Source organism: Athene noctua, chromosome 24, assembly GCF_965140245.1.
Source record: "Athene noctua chromosome 24, bAthNoc1.hap1.1, whole genome shotgun sequence".
Taxonomy (NCBI): Eukaryota; Metazoa; Chordata; class Aves; order Strigiformes; family Strigidae; genus Athene; species Athene noctua.
In genome coordinates, this window is record NC_134060.1 from 5,211,786 (window position 1) to 5,237,996 (window position 26,211).

Consider the following 26,211-nt stretch of genomic DNA (forward strand, 5'->3'; position numbering starts at 1 on the left):
TCACCCCCACGAGGGTCCCCCAGCACCACCCAGTCAGGGCAGGACGCAGCTCAGCACCTGCTGCAGGCTAAAGGCAGCGCCCCAGAGCAGCACACCCCAAAGACACAGGAAGGATTTCAAGTGATTGTTGTGTTTATTCACTGTCAAAATGTTTTATATCCAGACCCTTCCCCAAGCTCTGCTCCTGAGAAAACTCCACAGAAGGAATTTTCTTCCCTTCTGTGTTTAAGCAGGAGCTTGAGCAGCACCTGGAGTGGCTGTTCCCGCCTGGGGGAGCTCACGGCTCGGGAAGGAGCCTGGATCCTGCTGCGCAGAGCTCCTGCTCATGGAGGAGAGGGCCGGGAGGGACTGAAGTCTTGCACTGCAGCACCGAGACCCCCAGGGACTGGCTCACCTCAGCTCCACGCTCTACTCACACCTGAAGAGGGGATAAAAAATAATCCAGCGTGAACGAAGGAGGAGCAGTTGGACTTGGCCTTGCTTCAGGTTTCACCTGGGTTCAGGGTGGTGGCTCTGGCTGCTGCCTGGCCTCAGCCCCATATCCGCAGGATTCATCCAACAGTCTCCAAAGAAAGGAGTCATCATGGACCAGGCTGTGCTCAGATAATAGGCTGCCCAATTAAAAACCTTACTAATCAAGTTGATCATTTCCATCTACAAAGCCCAGATTAAGGACTGGCCACTTCCAGCCCAGGCACAGTCAGCTTGAACTAGCCTCTGTCCTCCAAGACCAGTGAGGTCCCACTCAAAACACCCAGCAGTTACCCCCAGAGGACACTCACGCGCTCCATGTAACGGCATCCCCACAGTCCGGGCCTTAAGGAAAACAAATCAAATTCCTTCAACAGGGACAGGGGCTCGTAAACTCTCGGCCTTTTCCACTAAACAGGTAATTCCTGAAAAAAACAGCCACAGGTAAGTATCTGAAGCCACAGAATCATCTGGGTTGGAAAAGCCCTTGTAGATCCTCCAGCCCAACCATGACCCTCACCCTGACCGTTCCCAACTCCCCCAGATCCCTCAGCGCTGGCTCAGCCCGACTCTTCAACCCCTCCAGGGATCCCGGGGACTCCCCCCTGCCCTGGGCAGCCCATTCCAATGCCCAACAGCCCCTTCTGCACAGAAATCCTTCCTCAGAGCCAGCCTGACCCTGCCCTGGGCAGCTTGAGGCCATTCCCTCGGGGCCTGGCGCTGGGGCCTTGGCTCCAGAGACTCATCCCCCCTCTCTGCCCCCTCCTGGCAGGGAGTTGCAGAGGGCCAGGAGGTCTCCCCTCAGCCTCCTCTTCTCCAGACTGAACCCCCCCAGTTCCCCCAGCCGCTCCCCAGCAGACCTGTGCTCCAGACCCTGCCCCAGCTCCGTTGCCCTTCTCTGGCCACGCTCGAGTCATTCAATGGCCTTTTTGGGGTGAGGGGCCCAAAACTGAACCCACCCATCGAGGTGAAATGGGTCGCTGTACACTAAGAATTAACGCGTCAAACCCAGCCCAAGGAAACCCCACTCCGCACATCTGCAGGGCACCCCGGCTCTTTCTGCACAACATTTATCAATTCTCTCGACCAGGGAGTTTCACTCCCGCACCAGCCTGCCCAAAGGAGCAAGTCCAGCACAGTCTGTCTTCCAACTGGCCCCTCTCAGAGCAGAGCTGCACCAGCAAAGAGGCTAGAGACCAGTTTGAATTTTATTTTTCCTCCTTTTTCGACCACAAGATCGGTATGCAGATCTGATGGGAAAGGGATCTGGAGGGACAGGCCACTGAGTTCTGACAAGGGCGTTACGTTCTCACCTTAGGTCTCTCTGGCAGGCAGGCCACGGGTTGAGCAAGTTCCAAGACATGAAGCCACCCTGGAAGACACAACACCCCCCAACCCATCAGGCTGCAGACTCTCACATGCACATCACTGACATCCCCCACCCAGAAACCGTGAGCACCCCGCAAGAACAAACACCCCAATTGCTGAAAATACATATAGGAGGGGTGAGTGACAGCAACAGGCAGAAGAGGCCCAGCAGTCAAAGACCTTCCCGTTGCTCTGGCATGTTGTTGGAGACCTGTAGCTATTGCACAGAGCCACAGCTCTTGGATAAACATGCAGAGTCACACTGAGCTTGCCTGGAAAAGGCTGTTTCAGCTTCCGAGAGACAGATGGAGTGCAAAAAGTGAGCTACCCGCTTTGGATCAGATTTGATTCCCGGTTCTGCCACGAGCCAGGCCCAGTGGTGCTGGAGAGAGGAAGTCTCCTTATCCCACCCGTACATGATGTCGACAGAGTGAGAAATAAGGGCAGTCTGCAGTTCTTAACCCCATCTGCAGGGCCTAACCCCAACAACAGCCCTGCAGAGGATGTGCAGCAGCTGGAGGAAGCACTGCCTGGGCAGCACCTGCTAGCACGGGGCCAGGAAATACTGCTGCTGCTCGCTGCTGCGGCCGAGGAGGCCGGGAGGGAAACAACCAACCTCCCAGCACAAGACTCCGGAGCCTGGATTGCGCATCTCACCTGCCCGGCGCGGCCGAGCCGAGGCTGCCACATCCCCCACGCTGCGATCACCTTCCATACCGGCACACTGCTGAGGAAGAACACAAAAATACAGTCTTGAGCTTCAGGTTGATGACAGAAAAAGTCTTAAAACAGAAAAGCCGGGATACCCACCACCTCCCACCTCTTCGTGCACCAATTCGGGCCGCAGAAGCGGGTATCTGGGGTAGCTGCTTTCACCCCATCACCTCCACCCACAGCCAGGGCCCAGCAAGTGGCCAGCGGTGCTCAGACCCTCGCCCTCAGCTCGGCAGCCCCCCCCCAGGCCATGTATTTTCCCGAAATGTTGCCGGACAGTTACGGAGGCTCAAACTGAGCGGCGACCGTCGAGGAAAAACCTTTCGCTCTCGGCTCCTTTTTGACTGCATCTGCCACAGCAGCGAGACAGACGCAGCTTCGATAGGGCCGGGCAGGCCTGCAAGGCCCCGCCACCCCGCAGCCGCCCCTCCAGGGCGGTCTGTTTAATTCCGCCCGCCGCGGAGCTCGGCCACTCACCCACCCGCGCCGGGCCCGGCCTGGGAGGCAGCGAGGCCCTCCCGCCGCCGCGCTGCCCTTCACAGCCCTTCACAGCCCACCGGAGCGCCCCGGAACGCCGCCGCCCGGCCGCGGAGCCTGCGGGCCGCCGCTGCGGTGGGGCCGGGCTGCGGGAAAGGCCCGGGGCAGGGCGGATGGCGGCGGATTGTCCCCGCGCCGCGGCGACCACGGTAGCCCAGCGCCGCCATCGCGGAGAGAGAGCCGACCGCCCCGTGGGGGCCTTTTATAGGGCGGCAGCGGGCGCTGATTGGCTGTTGGGGCCGGGCCCGGCCGCAAAGCCTTATGGGAATTGTAGTTCTCCCCGCCCACAACCCCGGCCCCTCCCGCCATGACACCCCCCATTCCGCCATGACACCCCCCACCCCACCATGACACCCCCCATTCCGCAATGACACCCCCCATTCCGCAATGACACCCCTCACCCATGCCAACCTTCTCCCCAAGAGATAAGCTCGCCCCCTCCTCTGGCAGCAGCAGGGAGGGGCTGGAAAAATCCCACCCCCAAGCAGCAAGACCATGATTTTCACCCCCCGCTCCCCACCTTGCACTGGGGGGTGACCTGCGCTCCCCTCCGCCCCCCCAATGAACCTCCACTCTTTGTAGCACAAAGACAATTTCCCTCCTCCCCGCACCAGGTGAAGGCAGCAGCGACATTTTTCCTCCTCCTTCCCTTTGGGAAAGTGAGGGGGAACACCCCACCCCCGGGGAATGGAAGGAAAGTTTCTTGGAAACAAAAGTCTATCTGCCAAAACAATACCTCTTGTCAGGTTCCTGGCTCATGATCCATAATCAGTGGAAAAGATTTAAAAAGAGAACACCTGCCAACTGGCTGGAGAGGACTGCTGAAATTCCTGCAGGTACTGATGCTGGAGCCACAGCCACTGTGAGAAATCAGGTTGAAAAGTCCGAGACTGCTTTCTGCCCCTGAGCCCTGGAGAAAGATGAGGGAGAACAACAGTTAGTTTTTAATCTGTTCTGAGCAAAATTCTCAGATGAAAACATTCACATTGCTCAGGAATCACCTTTTGAAGCTGATAACCCCAAAACAAACATTCCAGATTACAAATAAAATAAGCCCAGCACGCATTTAAAGCGGAAGTCTGGAAATGAGTCCCAAACCTCGCGTGGCCAAGCTCTTCTAAAAACAGCCCTTGTCAAAGCTGCCAGGGACAGGTTACAAGCAGCTGGTCCTGTCCTCCACCTCCTCCTGGATCTTGTGGCTGCTCTGTCAAGTCACGAGGCATTCCCCAGACAGACCAGATTCTCCTTGGCACAGTGACCCGTGCAAAGGTAACCGAGAAATCTCCCTGTCAAATCCTAGGGCAGGACAGAAATTGGGAGCTCACCGTAGCAAACCAACCCTTGCCAAAATTTCAAACGCTGGTAAACATCGTTTGGGAAGAGAATGTTTCAAATGCCAAGTGGTGAGAATCCCCAAGGAGCAATACCGAAAGCCAGTGGATGCTCAGTCGACCTCAGCCCATCACAAGAAGATGGATGGAGATCCAAAGAGGAGCAGAGAAAATCCCACTGCATGTCTGTGGTCAGCGGAGCCCTGATGAAACCTCCCGGTATGGCTGGGAGCCTCACACCAGTCTCTTCCGCAGCGCAGGACTGGGAACAAACGCTGGAAGAGGCTGCAATTCCCACCACCAGGCAGGTGGGAGCAGACAACCCGCAGGGAAGCGCTCTGTGAAAAATTAACGCTAAGGAAAAGCAAATATGACTTAATGATCCACGTGGGTTGCTGTGCCTGCAGCTCCTCAGGGACCCTGTGTGCTGGGGGGCCAAGACAAGCCCTGGCCACACACAGCTTGTGATCTATATTGCCTTAACTGTGTCATCTACCACTGCTTTGACCCTGGAGATTATACAGCAGAAACAGTATAATACTGTCTGAGAAAAACAGAGTGTGTACCAAGCAGTACCCCCAAACCCCTTCTTACAAAACTGACTGCATTTGGTAAAACCATCTGCACTGAGAATAATTGCTAAGGAAGAAAAGTGTAGAAACTTGGAAAAAAAAGGAGGTATTTTCTGAAGAAATGCTCTAACCAGGCAAAAAGGTAAAGCAGGCTTTATCAGAGGGACATTTTCTGAACTAGCTCTATCAGTTGCTACTGCATTTAAAATTCATACCCTATCCTGCCACTGAATTAATTTCATGTCTAAGCAAATCCCAAGTTAAATCCTGAAACTGGTGTATCCAGTATGCTTTACAAGATGCACTGGGAGATAGCAAGGCTGGAAGGTAAAAATTCCTCTCAGATCTTGTTTAGCAGAAGCTGGGGATTAGCAAACCGGTAATGAGAAACTGAGTACGCAAAGAGCAGAGTCAAACACCTCTGTTCCTCAAAAGGGATTCAGAGAAATACCTAAGGGTGTTTGGTACTTCTGGGTGTGCAGGATATGAACCAGTCTCTTGAAACCGGCCCAAGTAACATGAATTTTCTGTAGCCAGACACACAGAGAAAACATCATCACAAGCCCCCGTCAGACCCCTCAACCCATACACGGGGCTGCCCTGGTACAGCCCCACATTTGCTTAATGAAATGGTTTCAGACTCCTCATCCCACTGGAAGCTGGTCAGAATTTCTCACAGGCCACCCCCGATGCTTACTGTCAAGCTTTTAATTAAACACATGTTAATGGCAACAGGCCACCCCACAGCCTTGCAGCTTACGCTTTGGAAATCACCACTTCATGCCCAACAGAAGCAACACCCACGTCTTTCCAGCTCTGCAGTTGGCTCAACATTTTTCAGTCTATGCAATTCAAACGGTAATCCGAGAGTCCCTGCAATTTAAAGTAATTTAAATTGGATCATCACATCTTCATCAACATAGTAAGAATGTTTGAGTAGTTTTTGTAATTACTAGTAAACGTTGCCTGCTGTTTCAGGATACTTCATAATCTCAGTCGCAGATTTTGATGCAGTTTTCAAGGATTACATAATCCCAGTGAGCTGTTATATTATCTGCCTTGGATTTTTTGCCTTTAGCACATAAAGATAAAAGGAGAAATTACCTTACTACACGGAGTCCTCGTCTTTCATCTTGTGTTACACTAAATGGTAATTAATCAGGGCTTTTCCTGTAGCCATCCATGAGAAACAAAATCCCACACTCTGTTTAATTTGGATTCGAATACACAAACCCTACAAAATGCAGGTGACCGGCTGTTTTGTAGCTCCACATAAAAGTCTCCTCTGTGCTTCAGATGCTGCAATAATGGCCAGGAGCTGAAAATGAACATTAAGATGAGTAAGTGATACATGGAAAACAAGTGCAGAGAGATTAACAGCTCAACAGAACATTGGCTGAGATTCTCACAAACAACCCCAAAAGGCTGGCTCGCACATCAAGGGACTGTGGCCCAAAGCCTCATGTCAACCTCTCTCCTAAAAGGAAATGCCTGAGCTATTTTAAGCTCTGCAGCACCAGTAAACAGGCTCCAGCAGGTAATCTTTGCTGGCCTCTCTACTCCCAAATTGTTCCCTGGGTAAGGGCCCGTGGGTCTGCATATACATGGCTCTCCTAAAAACTCCAGGATTGTGATGGCTCAGACTAATCATTACCAACTTTCTTTCTACCATAATAAAAAAAAAAAAAAAAAAAAAAAAAGCAGAGAGCAAAATGATTTTGCCACAAGGTTACCGTCTGTGTGGGGTGCTGCTCTGCCATCACCTGCTCCACTGTCCTTTAGAGACAGATTTAGATGGATGTGGCTTATCCACGCACTAGGAAATATTACACAGCAGTGCTGGCCAGCCTTCGAGGAGCAGCATACATCTGTACTGATAAAATAACTGTGGCTGCAGATCACCTCCTGTAGCAAATCGGAAGGGCTACATTATAAAAGCTAAAATTTGGTGGGACACGGAAAGGCAGGTCCAAAAGAGGAGAATGAAGGGCATATAGGGTAGCACTGCTGCAGCACAGAAACAGAATGATTTAGAAAGCCTTTAACAGTGGAACATCTTTACATCACCTCTGAAATGTCACTCTGTCGAACGGGCACTTTTCAAGAAGAGGGGCATCATCTGAGCTGACCAGCTCCATCAGATGAAAAAAAGCACTCTGCCTGCTTCCACTTCTCTGCTGCCTCTGAAACACTACCAGCACATGCAGGGAACATTAATTTCCTTAAATTCAAAGTAACTGAAGGTTAGGACACCGCTAACAGCGCAGTCAGGTGCACAGCAGGAGGAAAAAATTCACAGCGCATGAGAAAGTGGGGGTCCAGCAGTCCTCTAGTTCCACCCGTTCAGAAATAGGTTAACTCCAGGATATGTCACCATTCCCCTCGTATTCACGGTGCGTTTACCATGGCAGTTGATAAAAAGACCACAGACTGACAAATATATCATAATTATGGACACAAACAAAGGTGTAGTAGAAGTAGGCTTTATGGAAGTATTTAAATTTCGTGGCAAATCTCTGCATCAACATGGGCAGGGAGGCAACTAAATGCTTTGCAGTAGCAATTTCAGTTACCAAACTATTTCTTGGATAGACATTTATTACAGGTAGTTTATCCGTTCCTATTTCTCAAAGAGTTTAAGGCACAAAAGCCTGAAAAGGGCTTATAACATGTACATAAGTGCTATTATTTTCACTTTGACCTCTAATGCAACATAATATTAGCTTAAATATATTGCTTGTCCATCCAGCTTATACAACATCCAGCAGAAAACTGCTTTCCAGGTTAGCAACAATTTGTTGCACAATATTATCAATTAGATTGCTCTGACCCGTTTTTGCTGCGAGATCTTCAGTTTCACCATATTCCCTTTGACAGGACAGTGGAAGACGCTATGAAATCTTAAACATCTCAATGAGACCATCAAGGTGTGTCCACAATGAAGAAAGGCATGGTACACAAAATAACATTGAAACAAGGTGGCTGGTAAAAGTGTTTTAAACTGCTTGACTGATGGGGAAATTTTTCCTCATACACAGGTGGAGAAGCAAGTCAAACGTGCGGGAGATCACCAGGTAGAAGGCATCGGTCTGTAGTAGTTTTACAACGCTCCTTTCTGTCTTTACTCTCCAAAATGCTCTTCAGGTAGATTGCTTAAGTACACCGAGCTACAACTTGCTAGCTCAACATCACAGCTTAAGTCAGACAGAACGTAAGCTTTCATCTACAAGGTTCTTTCCCTTACCCAGTCACTAGAAGGCTTTTGAGACATTTTAGTGGTGTCCAACAATGATTTTTTTTTTTAAATAACACATTCATGGGAGCTGGATCAAATGACTGAAGACAGTTAAATGGGCAGCAAAACAGAAAGATGGGCAGGAACCAAAATGCAAAGGGTAATTTTACTTAAAAGACCAACTTTTTTATTGTACGTTGGAGTAGAGTCTTTCCCCTGTGCCATCTCGTTGAAAGTTTATAAATTACAATTCCCAATAAGTATTAAGAGTTCATTTCAAGACAAAAGGAATAAAACCGTTGCAGTTCTAATTTTCACCATGAATAAAAGTTACCATGATGCTCCTACGATACTCATTCTGTACAGGAAAGGCCACAGTCCTCCTGTACTTCGAGTAACAGACCTGGGTGGAGAAAGGGCCACCCCTCACTACTGCAGGATCCAGGTGCAGCGTAACAGTCCGGAGCGCACTGGCTTGTCACACAGACACAGTGCCTCAGCAACGAGGCTATAACACGGCTGGAATCTCTGACGAGACAGTGTCCAAAGGCTGCCAATGACAGTCCATCAAGGCATCGTAGAGCTCTTCACTCTGTTCCATAAACTGTTTATTTGCTTCGTGGACGTCTAACTGAGGCGCTGGATCTAAAGGAGGAAAGACAGACAAATAGGTCACGCGCCATAATGGGTGAGGAAAAAACCCACACCCCACAAATGCGTTAGTTTTATTAAAACAAACGTGGGAGGAGTCACAAAACATTCCCAGCACTTGCCCAATCACCAACCTGACTAGATTAGCCCTAGTAAATCTTTCTGTAATGGGATAAGAAATAACTACATCCAAATATGTCCCTCTTTCCAGTGGCGATTGCCCCCATAGCAGAGTCAACAGAGAGAACGCATACCTGCACCTCGCAGCCCAGTGTAGCCACTTAAACTGCCAAAGAAGGTGGGTTGGCACTAAGGCACCGGACTGCAAAGTGGAGGAGCGGAGGCGCAGGCACACGTTCCGTTCTGCTCCCTCCACTACAGGGTCAGAGTGGATGGCTGGGGACGGTAGCATCCTACGCTGCTGCAACAAGAGTCACCAGAGCTCGTCTGCCAAAGCCTCGAACATCTCAAAGCATTTCACAGTTAGTAACCAAAAAAGTGCCAGTGACACCCAGTGAATTACGTATGAATATGTCCCCTATTTTACAGTTGGAAGGAATGTCTGTAAAGCATTTTGGAGCTGACAGCAACGCAGCCAGTGCAATTCTGCCAACGCACACTTAACATTTTGCAACAATTGACTCATCATATTCCCCAAACCACCCGTAGGATGTAAAGCTCACCTAACAGCACCCACAATCTAAAGCTCAGGTTATCAGAGGAGCACAATCACATAGGCTGGTCAGAGTGCAAAGCAACTGGCTGACTGAATGGAAAAACTACAAAACACATCAGGAATAAAATGCTTGTAAAAAGGTTCAGGTTTAGCTACATCATGTAACTCATCACAGGAGAACAGAATTAAGAAAAAGGAATGATACACTGGCAATACATGATTTCAGTTGCCTACAAATTTCAACATATTAGTTTAATCAAGGAGAAAAAGACACCCCAGAGATATTCTAATTATAGCACTGGCATGTTAGTTTCAGAGAAAGGAAAGCTCTCCTGTAATGCTTTTAAAAGCTGTTAAGGGCTTTCCCATTGATATCACTACTGATACTTATGGATCCTGTAAAGGATCCAACTGCTTTCTACTTTTACTGTGATTTAAAAATTTTTTTTAGAGAGAAGAATAAGATACACTACACAGTGCATATTTCACTCAAGACAGAAATTTGGAACTGCCAGTATGAAATTATTTTTTCTTGCATCAGTAAATGAAAACTGCTTCCATGTATATCTAAAACCCCAATATGGTTTTGTGTCCCACTTCAAGCAATGGCTGCTAAAGCAAATATTTTATCAGTGTGCTAAACTGGTATTATTACTTTTTAAAACTAAAAGCAGTGAGGTATTCTGGGCTCTAAATGACAAGATTTTACATAAAACCAGAATATCTGCGGGTTTTTTGTAGCATACTAGAAAAAATACTAAAAAAATAAAAAGTTTGAGTACTACAGGAGATTAGAATCTCAGTGCTAGTGAAGCCAATTAGTTAAATTCTTGACAAGGTTCAGACTAGGAACAGCAACTGTAAAATAAGGATGCAATTGCGTTAGGTGACAGCAACCCACAAATTTTCTCAGGCCTCAGATTTACTCAGAGATAAAGGTATATTATACATTGAAATTACAGGCCAATTTGAGAAAGACTATCTCTAATCAGTGCAGAACAAACAGACAACTTCAATACAGAATTTGAGAAACGTACCTTCTAATGCATCTTCACCAACTTCTTCATATGTCTGCAAGGAAAAACAAAACCCTTAGGACAGCAGATATTTATCTTTCCTTTCAAGAACATCACTGTCATATACCGATTTTTATACCTGACTGATTACAACAGAAGTTTTCAGACATAAGCCCCGTGTACCACTCCCAACGGACTCCACAGGGGAGATCCCACACTAAACTGGTAACAGAGGCAGCAGTTCTTGAAATTCCTGTGGTGGAGCTGGGGGGCTGTCCCCATCTGCTCTATCCTCTAAAACAAGGCTTGTGAAGGATCCCAGAAGGCAGTCGTAGCACTGCCTGTCCGACCGCCCACATCCAGAGAACCCTTCTACCACAACAATCACATTACAAGACCCTTTGTGTCCTCCAGATTTTCACCCCTCCAGTCGCAGCAATACCCCCCACATGAGGCAACAGTACACACCAGGGTCTGCTAAACAGTTTTACTTCCCTATCAAGCAGCTATATTGACCCCAGAGCTTGAAGATAACACGTGCCCATCACCATTTTGTAAGCTACGCCGTGTTTCTGTGCTGACCCATCACTGAAGAGTCGTGCTGTCCTACCTGCATTGTGCTCTGCGTGTATCCGTACTGGGGATAGCTGTAGCTGTAACTCCCTGTGTTCTGGTCATAGCCCCACTGGGCATAGTAGTTGTGATATTGTTGGTAATATTGGTTATAATTATAGTTGTACATCTGATTGTACTCCATTGGTTTCACACGATTACTTAAAAAAATAAAGCAGGCATAAGTTGCAAATAATGCAGAACAATTATGAAAAAAGCGCAGTGAAATAGCTTAAGATACAATATGGTACATAAAGAAGGCTTAGTCTAACATGCAAACTTCAGTCTTTAAAATATATTCACTATTTACTGCAGCAGTATTTATGATTTGCATACATTTTCAGAAAGAACGAAGTGGTTTAAATTTAATGCCCTTTCCTGTATTCATATTCATCTTCATTAATAAACATTGCTTTCATTCTTTATGAGTTAATTTAGTATCACTTCCTGGCTTTGGAAAGGGAAGAGTTCAGGACTATGAGCCTCAGTTTAGAATAATCCTGAACCACGATCCAGATTCTTGGGTCCCTTTTTCCTTCTGATAAATAGGATGAAGTTAAATACTCTGCAGCTTCCTGAGACAAGGCACTGAGCCTTGCTTCGCATGAAGAGTTAAAGACTTAGAGCCTTGCAAAAAGAACTGGGGTTTTCTTTAGTAAGAGTGGACAAAAACCTCTCCCTCCTGCCACTACCACACCAAAGCCTATGCAATGACTGGTTGTCCCCATTCCCACCAAACTGGGTGATCTTCAATGGACAGAGTTGGAAGAGCTCATGAGATAAAAAGGACTACAAGTGACTAAAAAAATAAACTTAAATAGCCCGTGAGCTGACTAAAATTTGCATTCCCAAGGAACTGGGAATCTGATTATCAAGATTTGAAATAATGAGATGACAAATATTGTTTGAAAATGAAAATACGTCACACAAAGCTATGTCTAATGATGAAATTAGTGAGAAGTAGGAAGAAGGAAACATCAATCTTCTCACCACGATACACCCCCTTTTTCTGCTTTTCTCTTCCTTATCCCCCCAAGACTTCTGAGGTCACTGAAAATCTAAATATTATTCAAATAGGGAGCAATTACTATTATTCGTATTACCCTAGTGCTACGAGCCCCAAGTCAGACCAGGATCTCATTGTATCAGGTTCTGAACAAACACAGAAAAAAAAGTTAATCCCTGCCCCAAAAGATTTATATTTAGTAGACATTATAAAAGAATTAGCAAGGTAATTGAGCTTTGCTATCCAGAAATCAATAAACAGACTTAAGACTATTTCAATTTAATGCAAAGGAACATATAGTTTAAAAATAATAATATTTAAATACAGTGTGTGTATGTGTGTGTATTTAATAATGTATACAATTAAAAACAGTGTAAAATTCCTAGTCTTGACCTAAGGTTATAATTCTTTTGAATTCCTGTGCATTCTGATACACCAGCTACTTAACTATATTCGTGGGTATTCCTTCACTTTGTGATGGAAACATCCAGGAAATGTACCCAAACCACTAAAAGACATTTAACAATACACGTGATTTCACATGACAGTGCTCTTATATAAACGTCTGGCTGCTCTTATACTCACGCTTTTGGTATAGCCACACTCAAGCGTACAGGTTTAGAGCCCAACCCCACAGCTCCTTGACACTCCGTCAGTGCTCTTTTCTGTTCCAGTTCATCCGTGAATTTCACGAACCCGTAACCTCTGCAGAGACACAGAATAACTTAGAAAACAAAAAAGTCACGCCGCTTAAAAAAAAAATAAAATATTTACAGCGAAGTCGAAACTGGTTTTGAAAAACACAACTACGGAAACACTTTCGCTAAGGCTCTCGCTGCTTTTAGCAGAGATTCAATGATCCTGTCTTCCAGTTGCTTCTGCAAAATGCTTGAAACCGAACGGCCAAGCTTTGGCAGTGCTTGCAAGGGCTTCACAAAAGTAAAGTACATCTTGTGCCAGTGGATTCTGGGGAAGCGAGCTGACACAAGACATGTCGAAACGCACGAACAGACAGTAGCAAAGCCTCAAATCTATACTGGGAGGATACAGATAATCTAAACAGTTGCAAGTCAGCACAAGATTGACAAGACATAGGCACTGTTTGTATCCATAACTGCCCCTCTGTGAAGGAAAACATTGTTTTCCTGTAGGATCCACCGAGATATGCTTCCCATTTCTCCTTTTTTCAACAGGAAAATATTCCAACAGGCTTTCTGCCATTCCTAGCAACGGCACGGCCCCGTCAGCATTCTCAACAGTGGACCTGAAAACGAGCTCTTAACGTCAAGCTGCTAAAACCTGCTCTGACAGCACAACTTGAGCAGGGCTAGCACACAGCCAGCAAGCCCTCGACTCCGCAGCAAGGCTTTACCGTGGTGCTAGCAGTGCTGCACGTCAGCCAGCCGGAAAATACCAATTCCCCTTCAGCCCCAAAGGTCCTTTGCGTGGGATTCTGATGCTGTAGTGAGTCAGATGCAATGCAACAGCATCCAAAAGGGCAGTGCCAGGATCCCAAGATGGGATGGGCTGCCTCACGCAGCAGAAAGATCAAAGACTTAGGTGTGGGAGGGAAAGAGGAATCCATCTAGGCGAAGGAAGGAGTTTGGGAGGGAAAGGGCTTGTCTACCTGGGGAAAAGAACGAGCTGTAAGCAAGGGTGTAAATTTACAGCAGATTATATATTCTGTGGGAACTCTTAACCACCAAGTAACATACTATTTTGAAAGTGGCATCACCTAGTACTTGTAGTAGGTCCGCACTAGAAGCTATTAGAGAGCAGTTTGTGCCCCATAAAATGCAGTTATCTTGCATAGCAAACTCTACACACAAATCCAAATACGTATTTTTATACATGTGTGTATGTGTACTTCTCACATACAGAAGATCAAATCAAAGCTCAGGCCTATCTATATACAAACTGGATTATTAAGCAAGAGCAAAACTCTACATGGGTAGACATTCTGTTTAACTTGCTCTCTGCAAAAGGACTATGGCAAATTAAACCAGTGCAAGTCAACTTTTAAATCAGTTTAAGTCAGTTTTAGGTGTTTGCACACAAAAGTGTGTAAGTTTCTAAGCTGCTACAAAGATTTCTCCAGCCTTTCGGATGGGACCAGGAGTAAGTGAAACCAGGAGTACTGGCAGTTCCAAAATAGAGATGGACAGATAAAGAGTTGTGTGTAGTGTATAGGAACAGATGTTGGGTGCAGCACGGGAGACAGTGATTGTCCCGACTTTTTCAGACACTTATTTTTTTCACATCAATGGCTAAACCAGATTTTAATACAGAAGAAAACCCACCAAGAAATCATTTCTTCGTGGCCAGGACCTCCCTGGCAGACATTCTGTCCTGTCCCTGCAGTTAGGAGAAGCCCCCAGCCTGCACCCACAGCAGAAGGCAAAGAAGGAGGCACAGCACTATGGCAGCAGGCTCCAAGTTCCTCTCTTGCCTGGACAAGAGGTGCTGGGAGGAGGCCTTCCTGACCTACCAGCCCTGTCTGGAAGGGCCAGGGCTTCACCAGGCACGTCCACAAGCCCCAACTTCCTCTCTCACATCACACTCACATTTGCAGTTGCCTCAGCTTTGAGTAACTGTACAAGTCACAACAAAGCCCCTGGCAGCAACACCCTGGCCCTGCTAGGGGAGATCGCTGTGCTCTTCCCAGCCATAGGACTTCAAGTCCCTGCTCCATCCCCACTTCCCAAGCTACCACAGATTCCCTTTCCTTGAGGTCTGCACTTACAAACAGTTCCCAGAGCCCAACAAATGGCCCAAGCTGCATCACCCAACACCTATTTTGTAGGTGGAGATTGAAGCAGGTGCAGCAAAACAAGAGCTGCTGGGTTTACACCTCTGAGGAGGAGGAGGAGGCACCCAGAGCCCACCCTGGCAGTGTTGGTCCCAGGTGAGGTGGCAGTAACAGCATGAGCAGTTGACAGCCAGAGAGTGACAAAGCAGCTCTGCAAAAGGTTCAGGTTGCCCATGAAGAAGAACTTCATTACTAGGGAGCTCTGGAACAGGCTGCCCAGACAGGTTGTATTATCTCCATCCTGGGAGGTTTTCCTACACGATTCATGGCCAGCCTGATCTAGTGCTGGCCAGTCCTGCTCAGAGCAGGAAGTTGGACCAGAGACCTCCAGAGGTTCCTTCAAACCAGCATGTCTAAGACTGAGAAAACTTCTGTGAGAAAGAGAGGAGATCTACAGCCATATTCTACATCTTACCACAACATTCTGTTCTGAAGCCACATTCAGTTTTGAAAACAAGGATGCTCACCAACTGGTCCCTCTTCAAGGAAAATAGTTTCATTTTCTGCTATTTAGGAAATGTTTTAATAATATTAGGAAATTTGACTTTTTGACTTTGGCAAGACATTTCCAGTAAAGATGAACAAGGTGACTACTAAGTACCTGACAATGAATCATAGCTTTGCTCTACCCTATTTGAAACAAAAACCTGTAAAGCTTTCACAGGAATACATACTCAATAGCTGTATTTTAAAAACTGTAAAAGCACAAATCCATCTGAAAGTCCAGGAAGACAGTGTTTATTTAGACATTTCTGAGCATTTTCAGAAGTGCAATAACATACTCCCAGCACACAAGGGCATCACACTGACAGAGAAGTGATGATACGCTGTGGTGACTATCAAACCCCAAGCATACTGTAGACTGAATGTCCAAGAACACTGCATTTTAAGATTACTAAAATCTAAGCTGATAGAACTATTTTTTTTCCCTTGTTGCATTATATCTATCTTGTTGCTGCATGTGAAGTGAAAGAAAAGATAATAAAAGATGACTTACTTGGATACTCCTGCCTGGTCCAAAACAACTTTTCCACCTCTACACGATGGATAAACTTTTACAAAAAATTCATATAACATGCCATCATCCACATCAGGAGTCAAGTCTCCCACAAATAGTGAATATTCTGGACTAAAAAATCAAAAGAAAACTTCTTAAGTACAATCACAATGAGGCACGCTGAGCGACAGCTAACATTTAGCCTAAACATTTGACTTCAGAGAAAAGCGATTATTAAAAGACTATTTCATGGATACTTTAAAGTGTCACCAGTTAAGTTGCTTAGGCAACTCAAAGTTTTATTGACACTACTTTTTCAAGTTAATTCAAGCAGCACAACCAATCTACTCAATATTGCTTTTCATTTAAAGATAAATTTCTTTCATTGCTTATTTCTCACAGAATATCTCTGGATTTCAAACATGACAAGAAAACATGAATGTCTCATTTATAGATTTATATTTCCAATATATTGATTTAAATGATAATATATGAATTAGATATTTTGATGCTACAAAGTTTAAATACCTTAAAAGAAACTCCTGACAAATCTGCTGTGCCACAAAAAAGGAAAAGCATAAAACCAACAGGCAGTCTAAGTTATCCCCCCTCTGCTGAAGACTGGCAATGACTTTGTGGTTTACATATTTTGAATACTCTTTGCAAGGCAATTGATAAAGAGACATTAAGCAGGCAAAACTAATATTTAAATATTGAGCATTTACCTGTTATCAGGCTGTTTTCCATACGTTGCATAATTCAATTTAAAGCGCTTTGCCTGAAACAAGGCAAAAATGAATCCATACATTCAAATGTTCTCATGTGAATCCCAACAATTTGGAAAAAAATATGATAAGCTGATTTTACACAACTTTCTCAATGCTGACACATGTTCAGTGGCATCAGGGCAGCCACTTAAGGTATCAAGGACAACACTTACATTTGAAATACAGCTATTATATAATAATGAAAATCAGCAAAGAACCTGTACCGAGAAGTTTGGCTTATCTTTATTTCAACAGTTTATAAAACTACTGAGAGACAAGTGAACCTTACATAGCACCAAATTTTTGTACCTTTAAAAAAAGACAGGAAAACAGAGGTCCTAACAGCAAATATTAAATGACTTCTAATTTTAAGGTCTTAAAATGAAACGACAGCACAGACCATTGGACGTTTATGATTTACACGAATACTGGCAGACCAGAACTCGCCAGAAAATGGAATCAATCCCTGAGTCTGGAAGTATGGCTAAATACTTTGCTCCGAATGATGTGCTCATTGGTAAGATCCCAAATTAAGGTTTTTTAGAGATAATTACCTGTCACTGAACACTGGAGGCCTCCCTAAACTTTGCACCTGATTTTATTTTTTAAAGTTTCCCAGGAGCCTAAATTTGTGCCGGCTGGCACATCTGGAACTCCCCACGCTCCATCCTACCAGGGTTCAGCAACTTGGGCCCAACTCACATTTAAGTCTAGACCAAGATCTAAGGAGCAGGTGATCTTCTGCCTCAAAATGCCAAGGGTCTCAAACCCACGGGCATTCTTATACGGTGCTTAGCACACAGTGACCCAAGCAGGCTCACTGCAGAGTGCGATGGCAATTGCTATTTTCTTCCGAGGCATGTCTGACAGAGGAAGAAGCCCAGGCTTGCACTCCTTTGCGAGAACATTGGTATCCAAACTCATCCAGACAGTGTAAGACCTAAGCTGGATTCCCCTGTCAGCTTGAGGGGCTTAAAAACCAATTTTCTATTACCAACAGGCTTCCAAAGCAGATATCCCTCTGCACTATACAGTGGCATAGCAAGAATTTAAGGGGAATTTAGCCAAAGAAAGCAAGTCTAGAGATCAGGACATTTGTTTCATATAGAGGAGAGCCGAGCGTGCTCCTGTACTTCGTATGATGTATTTTCTTCCCTCAAAGATAGCGTAAATAATTCTTGGGAAATAGAGCAAAGACTTAACTCTAGGCTATAATCATGTTCCTTGCATGCTTGCGTTCACTGGTGCACAGTGGTACACAACTCTTTCTGCAGACCATTTACAAGCTAACACAAAATTTAGATTCTGCTTTGAAGCACTTTCATCTTTTTTTGGATCTCACTCTTCACTGCAATGTTTTGGGTTTAAAATCAATGAGAGAGCTGAGAGTACTTCCACTCAAATGGGAACTGGGGACACACTAATTCTCTAAAACAGAGACAGCAACAGCACCATGGCTCTCTGTTATTCCCGTGGCTGATTCAGTATTTAAAAATAAATAAAAGAGTAAGCCTTGCTCAGTTTTCTGTAAAGAGAAAAAGTATCTAACTGCAAGAGATGAGCTGGACAGTTGCCTGCTGAGCGCACTGATTTAGGCTGCCTACACTGGATCTCTGTCTGACATCTGTAATTCTCTCCGTGTGTTACGTAAACCATCCCCCTACACAACACCAGTCTGAATTAAACTGTGCATAAAGATGGGCATTCCCGAAACCAAACTTCTATTATTATATTACTCCTCGCCAGAGCTGCTCTCTTTCTCTAGTGACTACAGAAGGCCTCTAGGAAGATTAGTTTCCCTTAATCATGGGCTCTGATTTGCATATTAAACAGGACAGGTGAACAGATACCTCCAGGCCTCTCATCTACCCCTTTAACAGGGACGCCACCCTCTCAGGAAGGTTGACCAAACAGTTCAACCTGAACTTCCCAGTTTCCTACGCAGGGTGTCAACTACACCGAGATAGGCATCAATTTACCTCACTATATCACACCGTAACTGAGGTGATTCTAGAGCTGCTTTATGACCCAGTCATCCCAGAGACTGCAGCCAACTTCTGTGGGTACAACGGACAGCTGTGTCAGCCATCCCATTTTAATCTACTGCACATTCGAGTCAACATCCTAAAATTAGCCTCTCTGACGGCTACTCCTCCTCTTCTTCCTAACTACCTAGCTTTTATGTATCCGAGACATTTGTTAGGTGTTGCAATTATACAATGGTCTAGCTCTTTCCCCACTGTAAATAGGTTTGAATAACTTCTGTTTGCTAAGGGCCAAGAACAATGCAAGGCTTAAAAGTCATGTTTCTCTCACAAATCAAAGTTACTCAAAACTTGCAAGTTGCCCTTGTACATATGTAACAACATACACACTGTAACAAATTAATACGGAACTACAAAAGGAGAGAGACAGAAGGACTGAGGTCGGTATACTCAATCTGTGTTTTTCTTGCTCTTCTCTGTTTTTTCATTAGTCCAACTTTGGTAAGAATAGAAAGGCTCAGAAATAAAAAACCACACCACAGCTTTTCTATACCTGGATTTTATCTAGACACACAGAAATTCACATAGAAATTAGTGGGGTTTTTTCAGCAGTTTTCTGAGTAAGAGCATTAACAGGTTTATGTTAATTAAAGAAAAGAAAAATCCCAGTTTGCTAACTACTGAATTTCTCTGTAGTCATATAAATCTATCCATTCCTTCCCAATTTTGGTTTCCAACTGGCTGATTCAATTTACTTACCGGTGTAGCACCAGGAAGCGGTTTTCCATTGATTTTGTGTAAACATTTCTCTGCAGTAGCTAGATCTGCAAATTCTACAAAGCAATAGCCTGCTGGAATTCTGAACATATGACACAGGAGAGGAGAGAGAAAGATTTCAGATTTGAAACACATTTGAGGAGGAATATTACATTTTTAGATAACTGGTAGGAAATTTGCTACAGGTGCAATACTTAGAACAATTTATTTTTCAAAGTATAAACATTAGCCACCAAAAGAAGCTATTAAAGTAATCTTGGATCACAAGTGATAGCCCCTACTTACCAGTAAGTCACATCAATATAAGCACATCGAAAACAGTTTTGCTCACAATTAGTTTACTTCCTACTTTCATCGACTATAAATTTTCCCACCGAAGTCTAAACAATTGAAAACTGAAATTACAACATTTACAAGAATATGCAACTATTCTATGTATAGTCACTCACTTTATTCCAAATGAACTCAAAAGGTTCTCATATTGCTCTTTCTAAGTCAGACTTCCTGCTCCTGCCAGCATCACGTAGCTGCATTAGTGCAACGATTAACACAGAAAAGTCAGCGAAGCTTTCAGCCCAGGAACTGGAATTCCCAGAGGGACCGAATGGCACACACGGGCCGCCCTGAATGAGTGCTGAGGCACTGCAGGATGAGGGCCAAGCCTTGGTTTGTCGATGTAGTGGTCGAAGAACCAGCAACTGTCCTTGCCATTGCTACCATCAATACACCCACATTGTTGGCAGCAATGGCGAGAAGCTCAAAGGGAAAACGTCTAATACGAACAGCGATGCCATGCAGAGGGCAAACAGTTCAATGCAAACACACCGGTAGAACAAACTGAGAACAAGCATAAACAGTTACCCTGTCAACCTGTTTCGAATGATTTTTACACTCAGTACAAGCTCTCCCATGGTGGCAAAGGCTCTTGAAACAAAGTTTTCATCCATATATGGCTCCAGCTATAAAAGCAAAAAAAGAAGTTAGACCAGGGCATCTACAAAAAGGAGAATATATGTGTCAATGTCACCCTAAGCAGTTAAAACATGATTGAGAAGTATTTTACCCTTACACTTCAAAAAGAAGACTCATTTAAGAGGGTCGATGCCACTCAAAACCAGCAGGCATGCATGAACCAGGCTCAACAGTCTGCAAAGTGGAACCCAAGAGACAGCATGAATTTCAGAGAACAGGGAGCTTTCACAGAAGGACAAAAGCCACTCAGAAACATACAGCAACAAACTGAGCGTTCACTACACGGAGCAGGGGGTAAGGAGATGGCAGGCTCCTTCTCTGTATGTGAACAGCGGTCGGGCCAGCGCTACCGATATACCGGCACGGCACAGCCCTGGGTGCTGTGAGGAACAGGAGGCACGTGTCAGGTAACACAGCCCCCATCGAGCTGGGCCGGGGGTTTGCAGAGCCGTGTCTAGCTCGCATAACCGTGGAGATACGCAGGGCAGCACCGGGAGGGGAGACCTCTAACCGCGTCCCACAGTAGGTCTGAGCTTTGTCCTGCACGCGGCTGCACCGACCGTGTTTATGTCGCAGGGGAGAGGGTGGCACTGTGCGTGTCAGAGTGTGTGTCACGTGTGGGGCAGTGGCACTGTGAGTGAACACGCTGGAGGGCAGGTGTCTGCACGGTGTGACTGCAAGTATGAAGTGGCACTGCAGTTTGAACCAAATGTGTGATGAAGGGGCGGAGGGAAAAGGATGCCTCTGTGTGTAACAGAAAATGAAGGAGGGAACTAAGTGAAATGAAAAGTTTTGTGCAATGTGGGGAGCGCCGCATGTGACAGCTAACACAAGGCTGGGCTGTGGGGTAACACACATAGCTCCATACAGATAAGTACCGGTGTAAGACAGATGGCCTCGTGGTAGCTGACAGCCCTCGGGTGCATTTGTGTGTCTGTCAGGTACCAGGTGGCTCCGTCCCTTGTGCGCGTGACAGAATGTGCAGACTCAGGCAGTACCTGATAGTGAGTGACCGTATTGCACTCGCACGTGCAAAAGGTGGCAGGTGCCCTGCAGAGGTGTGAGTGTAAAGCAGAAACGGCTCCGTTAATGGGCCAGAAGCAGGAGGCAGCACTACACTGTACAGAGGTGCCAAGCAGAGGGTGATCCCGTGGTGTGTGCGCACAGGAGAGCCAGACTCATGAAGGCAACAGGTGACTGCTGCTTGGATATGTGTTTCAGAGAGCTGTGGCCTGCTTGTGAGAGGTGACTGAAAAGGATGGCCTTATGGTGGAGAGGTTGTAGATAATTCTCTGTGTGAGGAAAAGGAGACAGCAGACTCCATGGAGTCTGCCTGCATGAGTGGCAGGCAGTGGAACACTCCCTGATGTGCCAGTGCGTGTGTGCAATGCAACGGCAAACCCGGTGTGTGTGAGTGTGCGTATGAGAGAAGCACCCAGTGGGATCCTCGGTGTTGGGCTGTGTGTACACACACACCTGAGAGAGCCTGAGGAAGACTTACAGGGTGCACGGGTGTGTGTGCGAACAGGACTATGCAATATGCTGGTGTGAGTCTGTAAGAAAGGGGCTGGAGAAAGATGTGTGTGTTAGGGTTAGACATGTGTGCAAGTAACAGGTGATGTGGAAACTGTGATGTGCTGGTGTACCTGCATATGCCTATCTGTACATATATGCAGCTGTAGGCAAGCACACGGCACTACAACACAGTGGTGGGATTGTGTACGTGACTGTGTAGAAGCAGCAGACAGCGCAGACACTACGGCACAACATGAGCACAAACAGACAGGCGTGTGTGTGGGTGGCAAAGCACTACAACACACTGGGTGTGAGTACACATACGTGAGCGTGTATGACAGTGTGTGTGTACAGTGGCAAGCGGTGAGGGACACAGGTGCGTGAGTACGAGGGTGTATGCAGCGTGGGTGAAGGGCAGGCAACAAGGGACACTGTGGGGTGTGCATCACTCTGTGAGTGTGCTCACAGCGTGCACGTGAGCAGCTGGAGAGGGACACCCTAGGGTGAAGGAGCATCTGTGAGTGTGAGCGTGCTGCCAGGTGCCCGTGCAGGCAGGAATGAGGGAGATACTGGGGTGTGTAAATGCTTATGAGTGTGTGTGTGTGTAGGAGGGCGCAAATCCTTATCAGTGTGTGAGTGCACCCACAGGCATGCATGTGTGGGGGGCTGCTAGTGAGAGATAGATGCATACAAGCATGTTAGTGCAAATAAGTGCCTATGTGAGCACAAGCACGTGAGCCCAGCAGCACGAATGTGAGCATGTGAGTGTGCAAGTGCCTCAGAGTGTATCACCGTGAGCAGGTCAGTGCCTACAAGCACACGAACACATAAGCCAGCACATAAATCCTAGAAGCATGCAAGTGTACGGGCTTGTGGGTGTGTGAGTGTGTAAGTGCCTAACAGAGCATGAGCACAAAGGTGTGAGAACACATCAGTGCCCACGAGTGTGTCTGCCCACCAGCATGAGCACAGACAGCACAGGACACTGGTGTAAGTGCCACAAGCGTGTCTGTGACCCCAGCGGTGGGCAGGCAACAAGGGTCACTCTGTGTGTGTGTGTGTCTAACTGTGTCTGTGAGTGTGTAACCGCTCACAGACGTGCCTGCCGGGCTGAGTTAGCATCTCTGAGTGTGTGCTTGTGTGTCAGCCTGGGTGAGCGTGCGTGTCAGCCTGCCAGCGTGCTCAGGAGAGAGTGTGCGTGAGACTGTCAGTCAGTTCGGGAGTTTATGTCTGTGTCAGAGTGTGTGAGGGCCCGTGAGGCTGTGTCAGTGCGTGAGGGTGTCGGTGCGAGGGTGCCAGTCAGTCGGTGCGAGGGTGTCAGCCGGTCGGTCGGTGTGAGGGTGCCAGTCGGTGTGAGGGTGCCAGTCAGCCGGTCGGTCGGTGTGAGGGTGTCAGCCGGTGTGAGGGTGTCAGCCGGTGTGAGGGTGTCAGCCGGTGTGAGGGTGGCTGTCGGTCTGCGCGCCCCAGCCCGCGGTCGCCCCGGGGCCGGCCGCCCCGGCCGCCGTCCTCCCGCCGCCCAGGCCGCCCCGCTGCCCGCCTCACAAAGCCCCGCGCGGGTCCCGGCCGGACACTCACGTCCCCCATCCACAGGCTGGCGGCCATGCTGCTCCCACAGGCCCCGGGGCGGGTTCAGCGGGGCCGCGACTTTCGCCTCCCGGCTCGGTCCCGGCTCGGCCCCGCCGCTGCCGCCGCCGGCGCCGCCTCACGCCGAGCCCGCGGCCCGCTCCGCCGCCGCGCTGCCCCGCCGCCTCCTCCGCGGCGCCCGGCGGGCGGAGAGAGCGGCGCCCCCGCCGCCACGGGCGCCCCGGCCCGCGGCAGCGCCCCCTGCCGGCAGGAGGAGCGCCAGCGGCGCGGGCGGTGAGGAGGGGGCGTGCGCAAGATGGAGGCGGGTGTGAGGAGGGGGAAGAGGGTGGGGTTTGCGGGGTTCTTGGCGAGGTTTTGGGGCGCGGGGAGGTGCCTGGTGGGGCCGTGAGGAGGCTTGAGGTGAGGGGAAGGCCGGGGGGGGGGAGATGAGGAGTCTAGGGCTGGAGGCAGGGAGGAGGAGGAGGAGGAGGAAGAAGGAAAGAAGGGAGGGGCTGAGGGGTGATGGGGAGTGGGGATGGGTGGATGGATGGATGGATGGATGGATGGATGGATGGATGGATGGATGGATGGATGGATGGGGCAAGCCAAGCCAGGAAGGCGGGGCAAGCCAAGCCAGGAAGGCAGGTCAAGCGGGGCTGAGGCCGTGTAGGGACTGGGGTGGGGGACCAGAGAGCTCCCCTGGGACAGGAGCGCTGGGGAAGGGGTGGTGAGGCAGGGAGCCAGGACAGGGAGGAGGTGTCCGTCCCCGGAGAAGGTCTGTGTCTGGAGAGGGGCAGGGGGCCCAGCACAGGGGCCTCCGTTAGCGCCTCTGTTCTGGAGTCACATCATGCCTGAGGATCAAGACTATTTCTGGAAAGGGACAGTGAGTTTCCAGCCCCTTTAATGGGGCGAGAAAATGGGGCTGGTTGCGTACTCCAAAGTTTCACGTGTGAGAAGACAAATACAACAACCCCCAAATTTCCTAATTAAAAGATCCTTGTGTTTTCTGAGACGGGGGTTGAATTCATTTTAGCACTCCAAGCTGACAACCCAAGCCCCCACGCATCATGGGATTGCCTTAAAAAAACCATGAGGCTTTTAAATGAAGAAAAGAATTAATTACTTCATATAGTAGTATACAGGACTGTGCCGTGCTCTGCATAAGTATTTTGGAAACTCACTGTGTATCCCAAATAATTTGGGGTAGCAAAGGGATAACATTCCTGCTCTGTTGTGGTGTTTTGAAAGTACTTTGGTCATCTCTTCAAGGCGAGAGGTGCTGAAATAAGCTGTGTGGAAGTTTTTCAGCTCTCTGCCGTGAGTATGCGACTCAGACCACTGCTGTCAGTGCTGGTTTACAAAGTCAGACACTTGTTGGCAATGTCAGCAAAAGGCCAAAGGTGGTTTACTGGGGTGAGAAGGTTCGTGAGAGCCCATAATTCCAGCTCCCCTCCACCTAACAGAGCAGAATTTGTGCTCCAAATCCCAGCCAAGCCAGGGCTGTCCCCAGCTCTGAGGTTAGACCACTGCTGCTTCACTTGGCATGCTTTGGGGTCATCAACTCAGCACTTGGGGTTGGATTGGGTATGGTGTAGCCCTCCCTCTTCTCCTGTTTACTCCCCCAGGCCTTCGCCAGCAAGGGTGGCAGTTCCTGGAGCAAGTGAGACCACTGGTTATGATGGAGCAGAGACGAGTGGACCTGGAGCACCGAGGGCTGTGTGCTTGTGAGCTGGTCGGTATTTCACCCAACACTGTAGTTCTGGTCACGGGAGCTTTGCTTTGTGAGCCCTTTACCTTCTTATAGCACGGGACAGAGCTTCTACAGCACTGGCTGTGGTTGTGCAGTCCCTGCATCATGCCATAAATCCAGCTGATGATGACAGGAACACTCCAAACCCTCCGTACTACTTACTGCTTCTGTGGCCGCTGGGTCTGAGCGAGCAGAGGTGTTGCTGCTCTGCAGTTTGCAGCCCGTGAGAGGGCAGCACAAGGCCGCCGGTTGTTGTCTGGAGGTTTTCAGGTGAAATTGGGCATCCTTATAATAAGCGCGATGAGAACAGCATTGAGAGATGGAGCCAATCCCCTGAAACTTCTTGTGAAGCAATGTGTGAATGTGCGCTTAAATCTTGCCCGGAGCATCCTCATTCCAGTGACTAATGTGTGGAACCGACCAGGAGTAGAACGAAAAGTTACTCACTCTGGTTTTCCCTGCAGTTGAAATGTGTAATGAACATTGACCCTTACTGCATTTCTGCAGGAGACTGAAAATCCTTCATCTTAATACTGGGCAGGATCTGCATCTCTGTCATCATTCTGCAGCATGGCCAGTACTGATTGCTCTAGAATATCAACTTTTCAGCAATCATGGGTGTGCAAGAATCATAAGATTAAAAACATATTTACAATTTGGTTTATTTGTTTTCTGATTTTTGAGTCCCTAGGGCACCCTTGGGTCATTTTTCCAAGCTCTTCAACATTGCAAAATCTGGCATAAAATCAAGACAGCTAGCAAGATCCACAGCTGATAACTTCGTTGAATAAAGACGTTCAGTTATCAAGATGCACTTTTTGTGCCTCAGTGTCACTGGCAATCCGGTCTTTCACAAATTCACCCTCTTAGAAGTCCCTGCTGAGATT

The 26,211-nt window shown here is 47.5% G+C and overlaps 1 protein-coding gene and 4 non-coding genes across 10 annotated transcripts; all 5 read right to left on the reverse strand.

Annotated features, from left to right (window-relative positions):
- Positions 1–114: 114 nt before the first annotated feature.
- On the reverse strand, positions 115–23,762 carry TRNAU1AP (tRNA selenocysteine 1 associated protein 1). Of its 6 annotated transcripts, none has more exons than XM_074926102.1 (17): positions 23,587–23,762; positions 20,594–20,670; positions 20,386–20,483; positions 19,507–19,606; positions 16,721–16,773; positions 15,996–16,127; positions 12,775–12,894; positions 11,182–11,344; positions 10,593–10,626; positions 7,061–8,873; positions 6,098–6,311; positions 5,754–5,866; positions 3,827–4,000; positions 2,497–2,566; positions 1,785–1,843; positions 783–896; positions 115–418 (listed from the first exon to the last, which is right to left on the reverse strand). In XM_074926102.1, exons 3-10 carry the CDS (start codon positions 20,469–20,471, stop codon positions 8,737–8,739), a joined length of 825 nt encoding a protein of 274 aa, XP_074782203.1. In that variant the 5' UTR covers positions 20,472–20,483; positions 20,594–20,670; positions 23,587–23,762; the 3' UTR covers positions 115–418; positions 783–896; positions 1,785–1,843; positions 2,497–2,566; positions 3,827–4,000; positions 5,754–5,866; positions 6,098–6,311; positions 7,061–8,736. The 6 variants fall into 6 exon arrangements, 5 of the variants coding, with proteins under 5 accessions (XP_074782203.1, XP_074782204.1, XP_074782201.1 ...); XM_074926103.1 differs by having other exon boundaries at positions 20,588–20,670; XM_074926100.1 differs by lacking the exon at positions 20,594–20,670.
- LOC141970069 (small nucleolar RNA SNORD99) lies at positions 523–593 on the reverse strand. Its single transcript, XR_012635149.1, has one exon. It is a non-coding gene; the product is annotated as a small nucleolar RNA SNORD99 (small nucleolar RNA).
- LOC141970063 (small nucleolar RNA SNORA61) lies at positions 1,610–1,746 on the reverse strand. Its single transcript, XR_012635143.1, has one exon. It is a non-coding gene; the product is annotated as a small nucleolar RNA SNORA61 (small nucleolar RNA).
- Positions 1,964–2,094, reverse strand: LOC141970062 (small nucleolar RNA SNORA44). The gene has a single exon (XR_012635142.1). It is a non-coding gene; the product is annotated as a small nucleolar RNA SNORA44 (small nucleolar RNA).
- LOC141970061 (small nucleolar RNA SNORA16B/SNORA16A family) lies at positions 2,802–2,946 on the reverse strand. The gene has a single exon (XR_012635141.1). It is a non-coding gene; the product is annotated as a small nucleolar RNA SNORA16B/SNORA16A family (small nucleolar RNA).
- Positions 23,763–26,211: the final 2,449 nt, after the last annotated feature.

Bases quoted from the DNA above. Each gene is read 5' to 3' on its own strand.
- TRNAU1AP (XM_074926100.1), bottom strand. From the start codon at position 23,613: ATGGCCGCCAGCCTGTGGATGGGGGAC. The intron at 16,774-19,506 runs GTAAGTAAATTG...GCCTTGTTTCAG, and splicing joins CGCTTCCTGGTGCTACACCG to GCAAAGCGCTTTAAATTGAA. The intron at 10,627-11,181 runs GTAGGACAGCAC...TTTTCCTTGCAG, and splicing joins ACACGCAGAGCACAATGCAG to ACATATGAAGAAGTTGGTGA.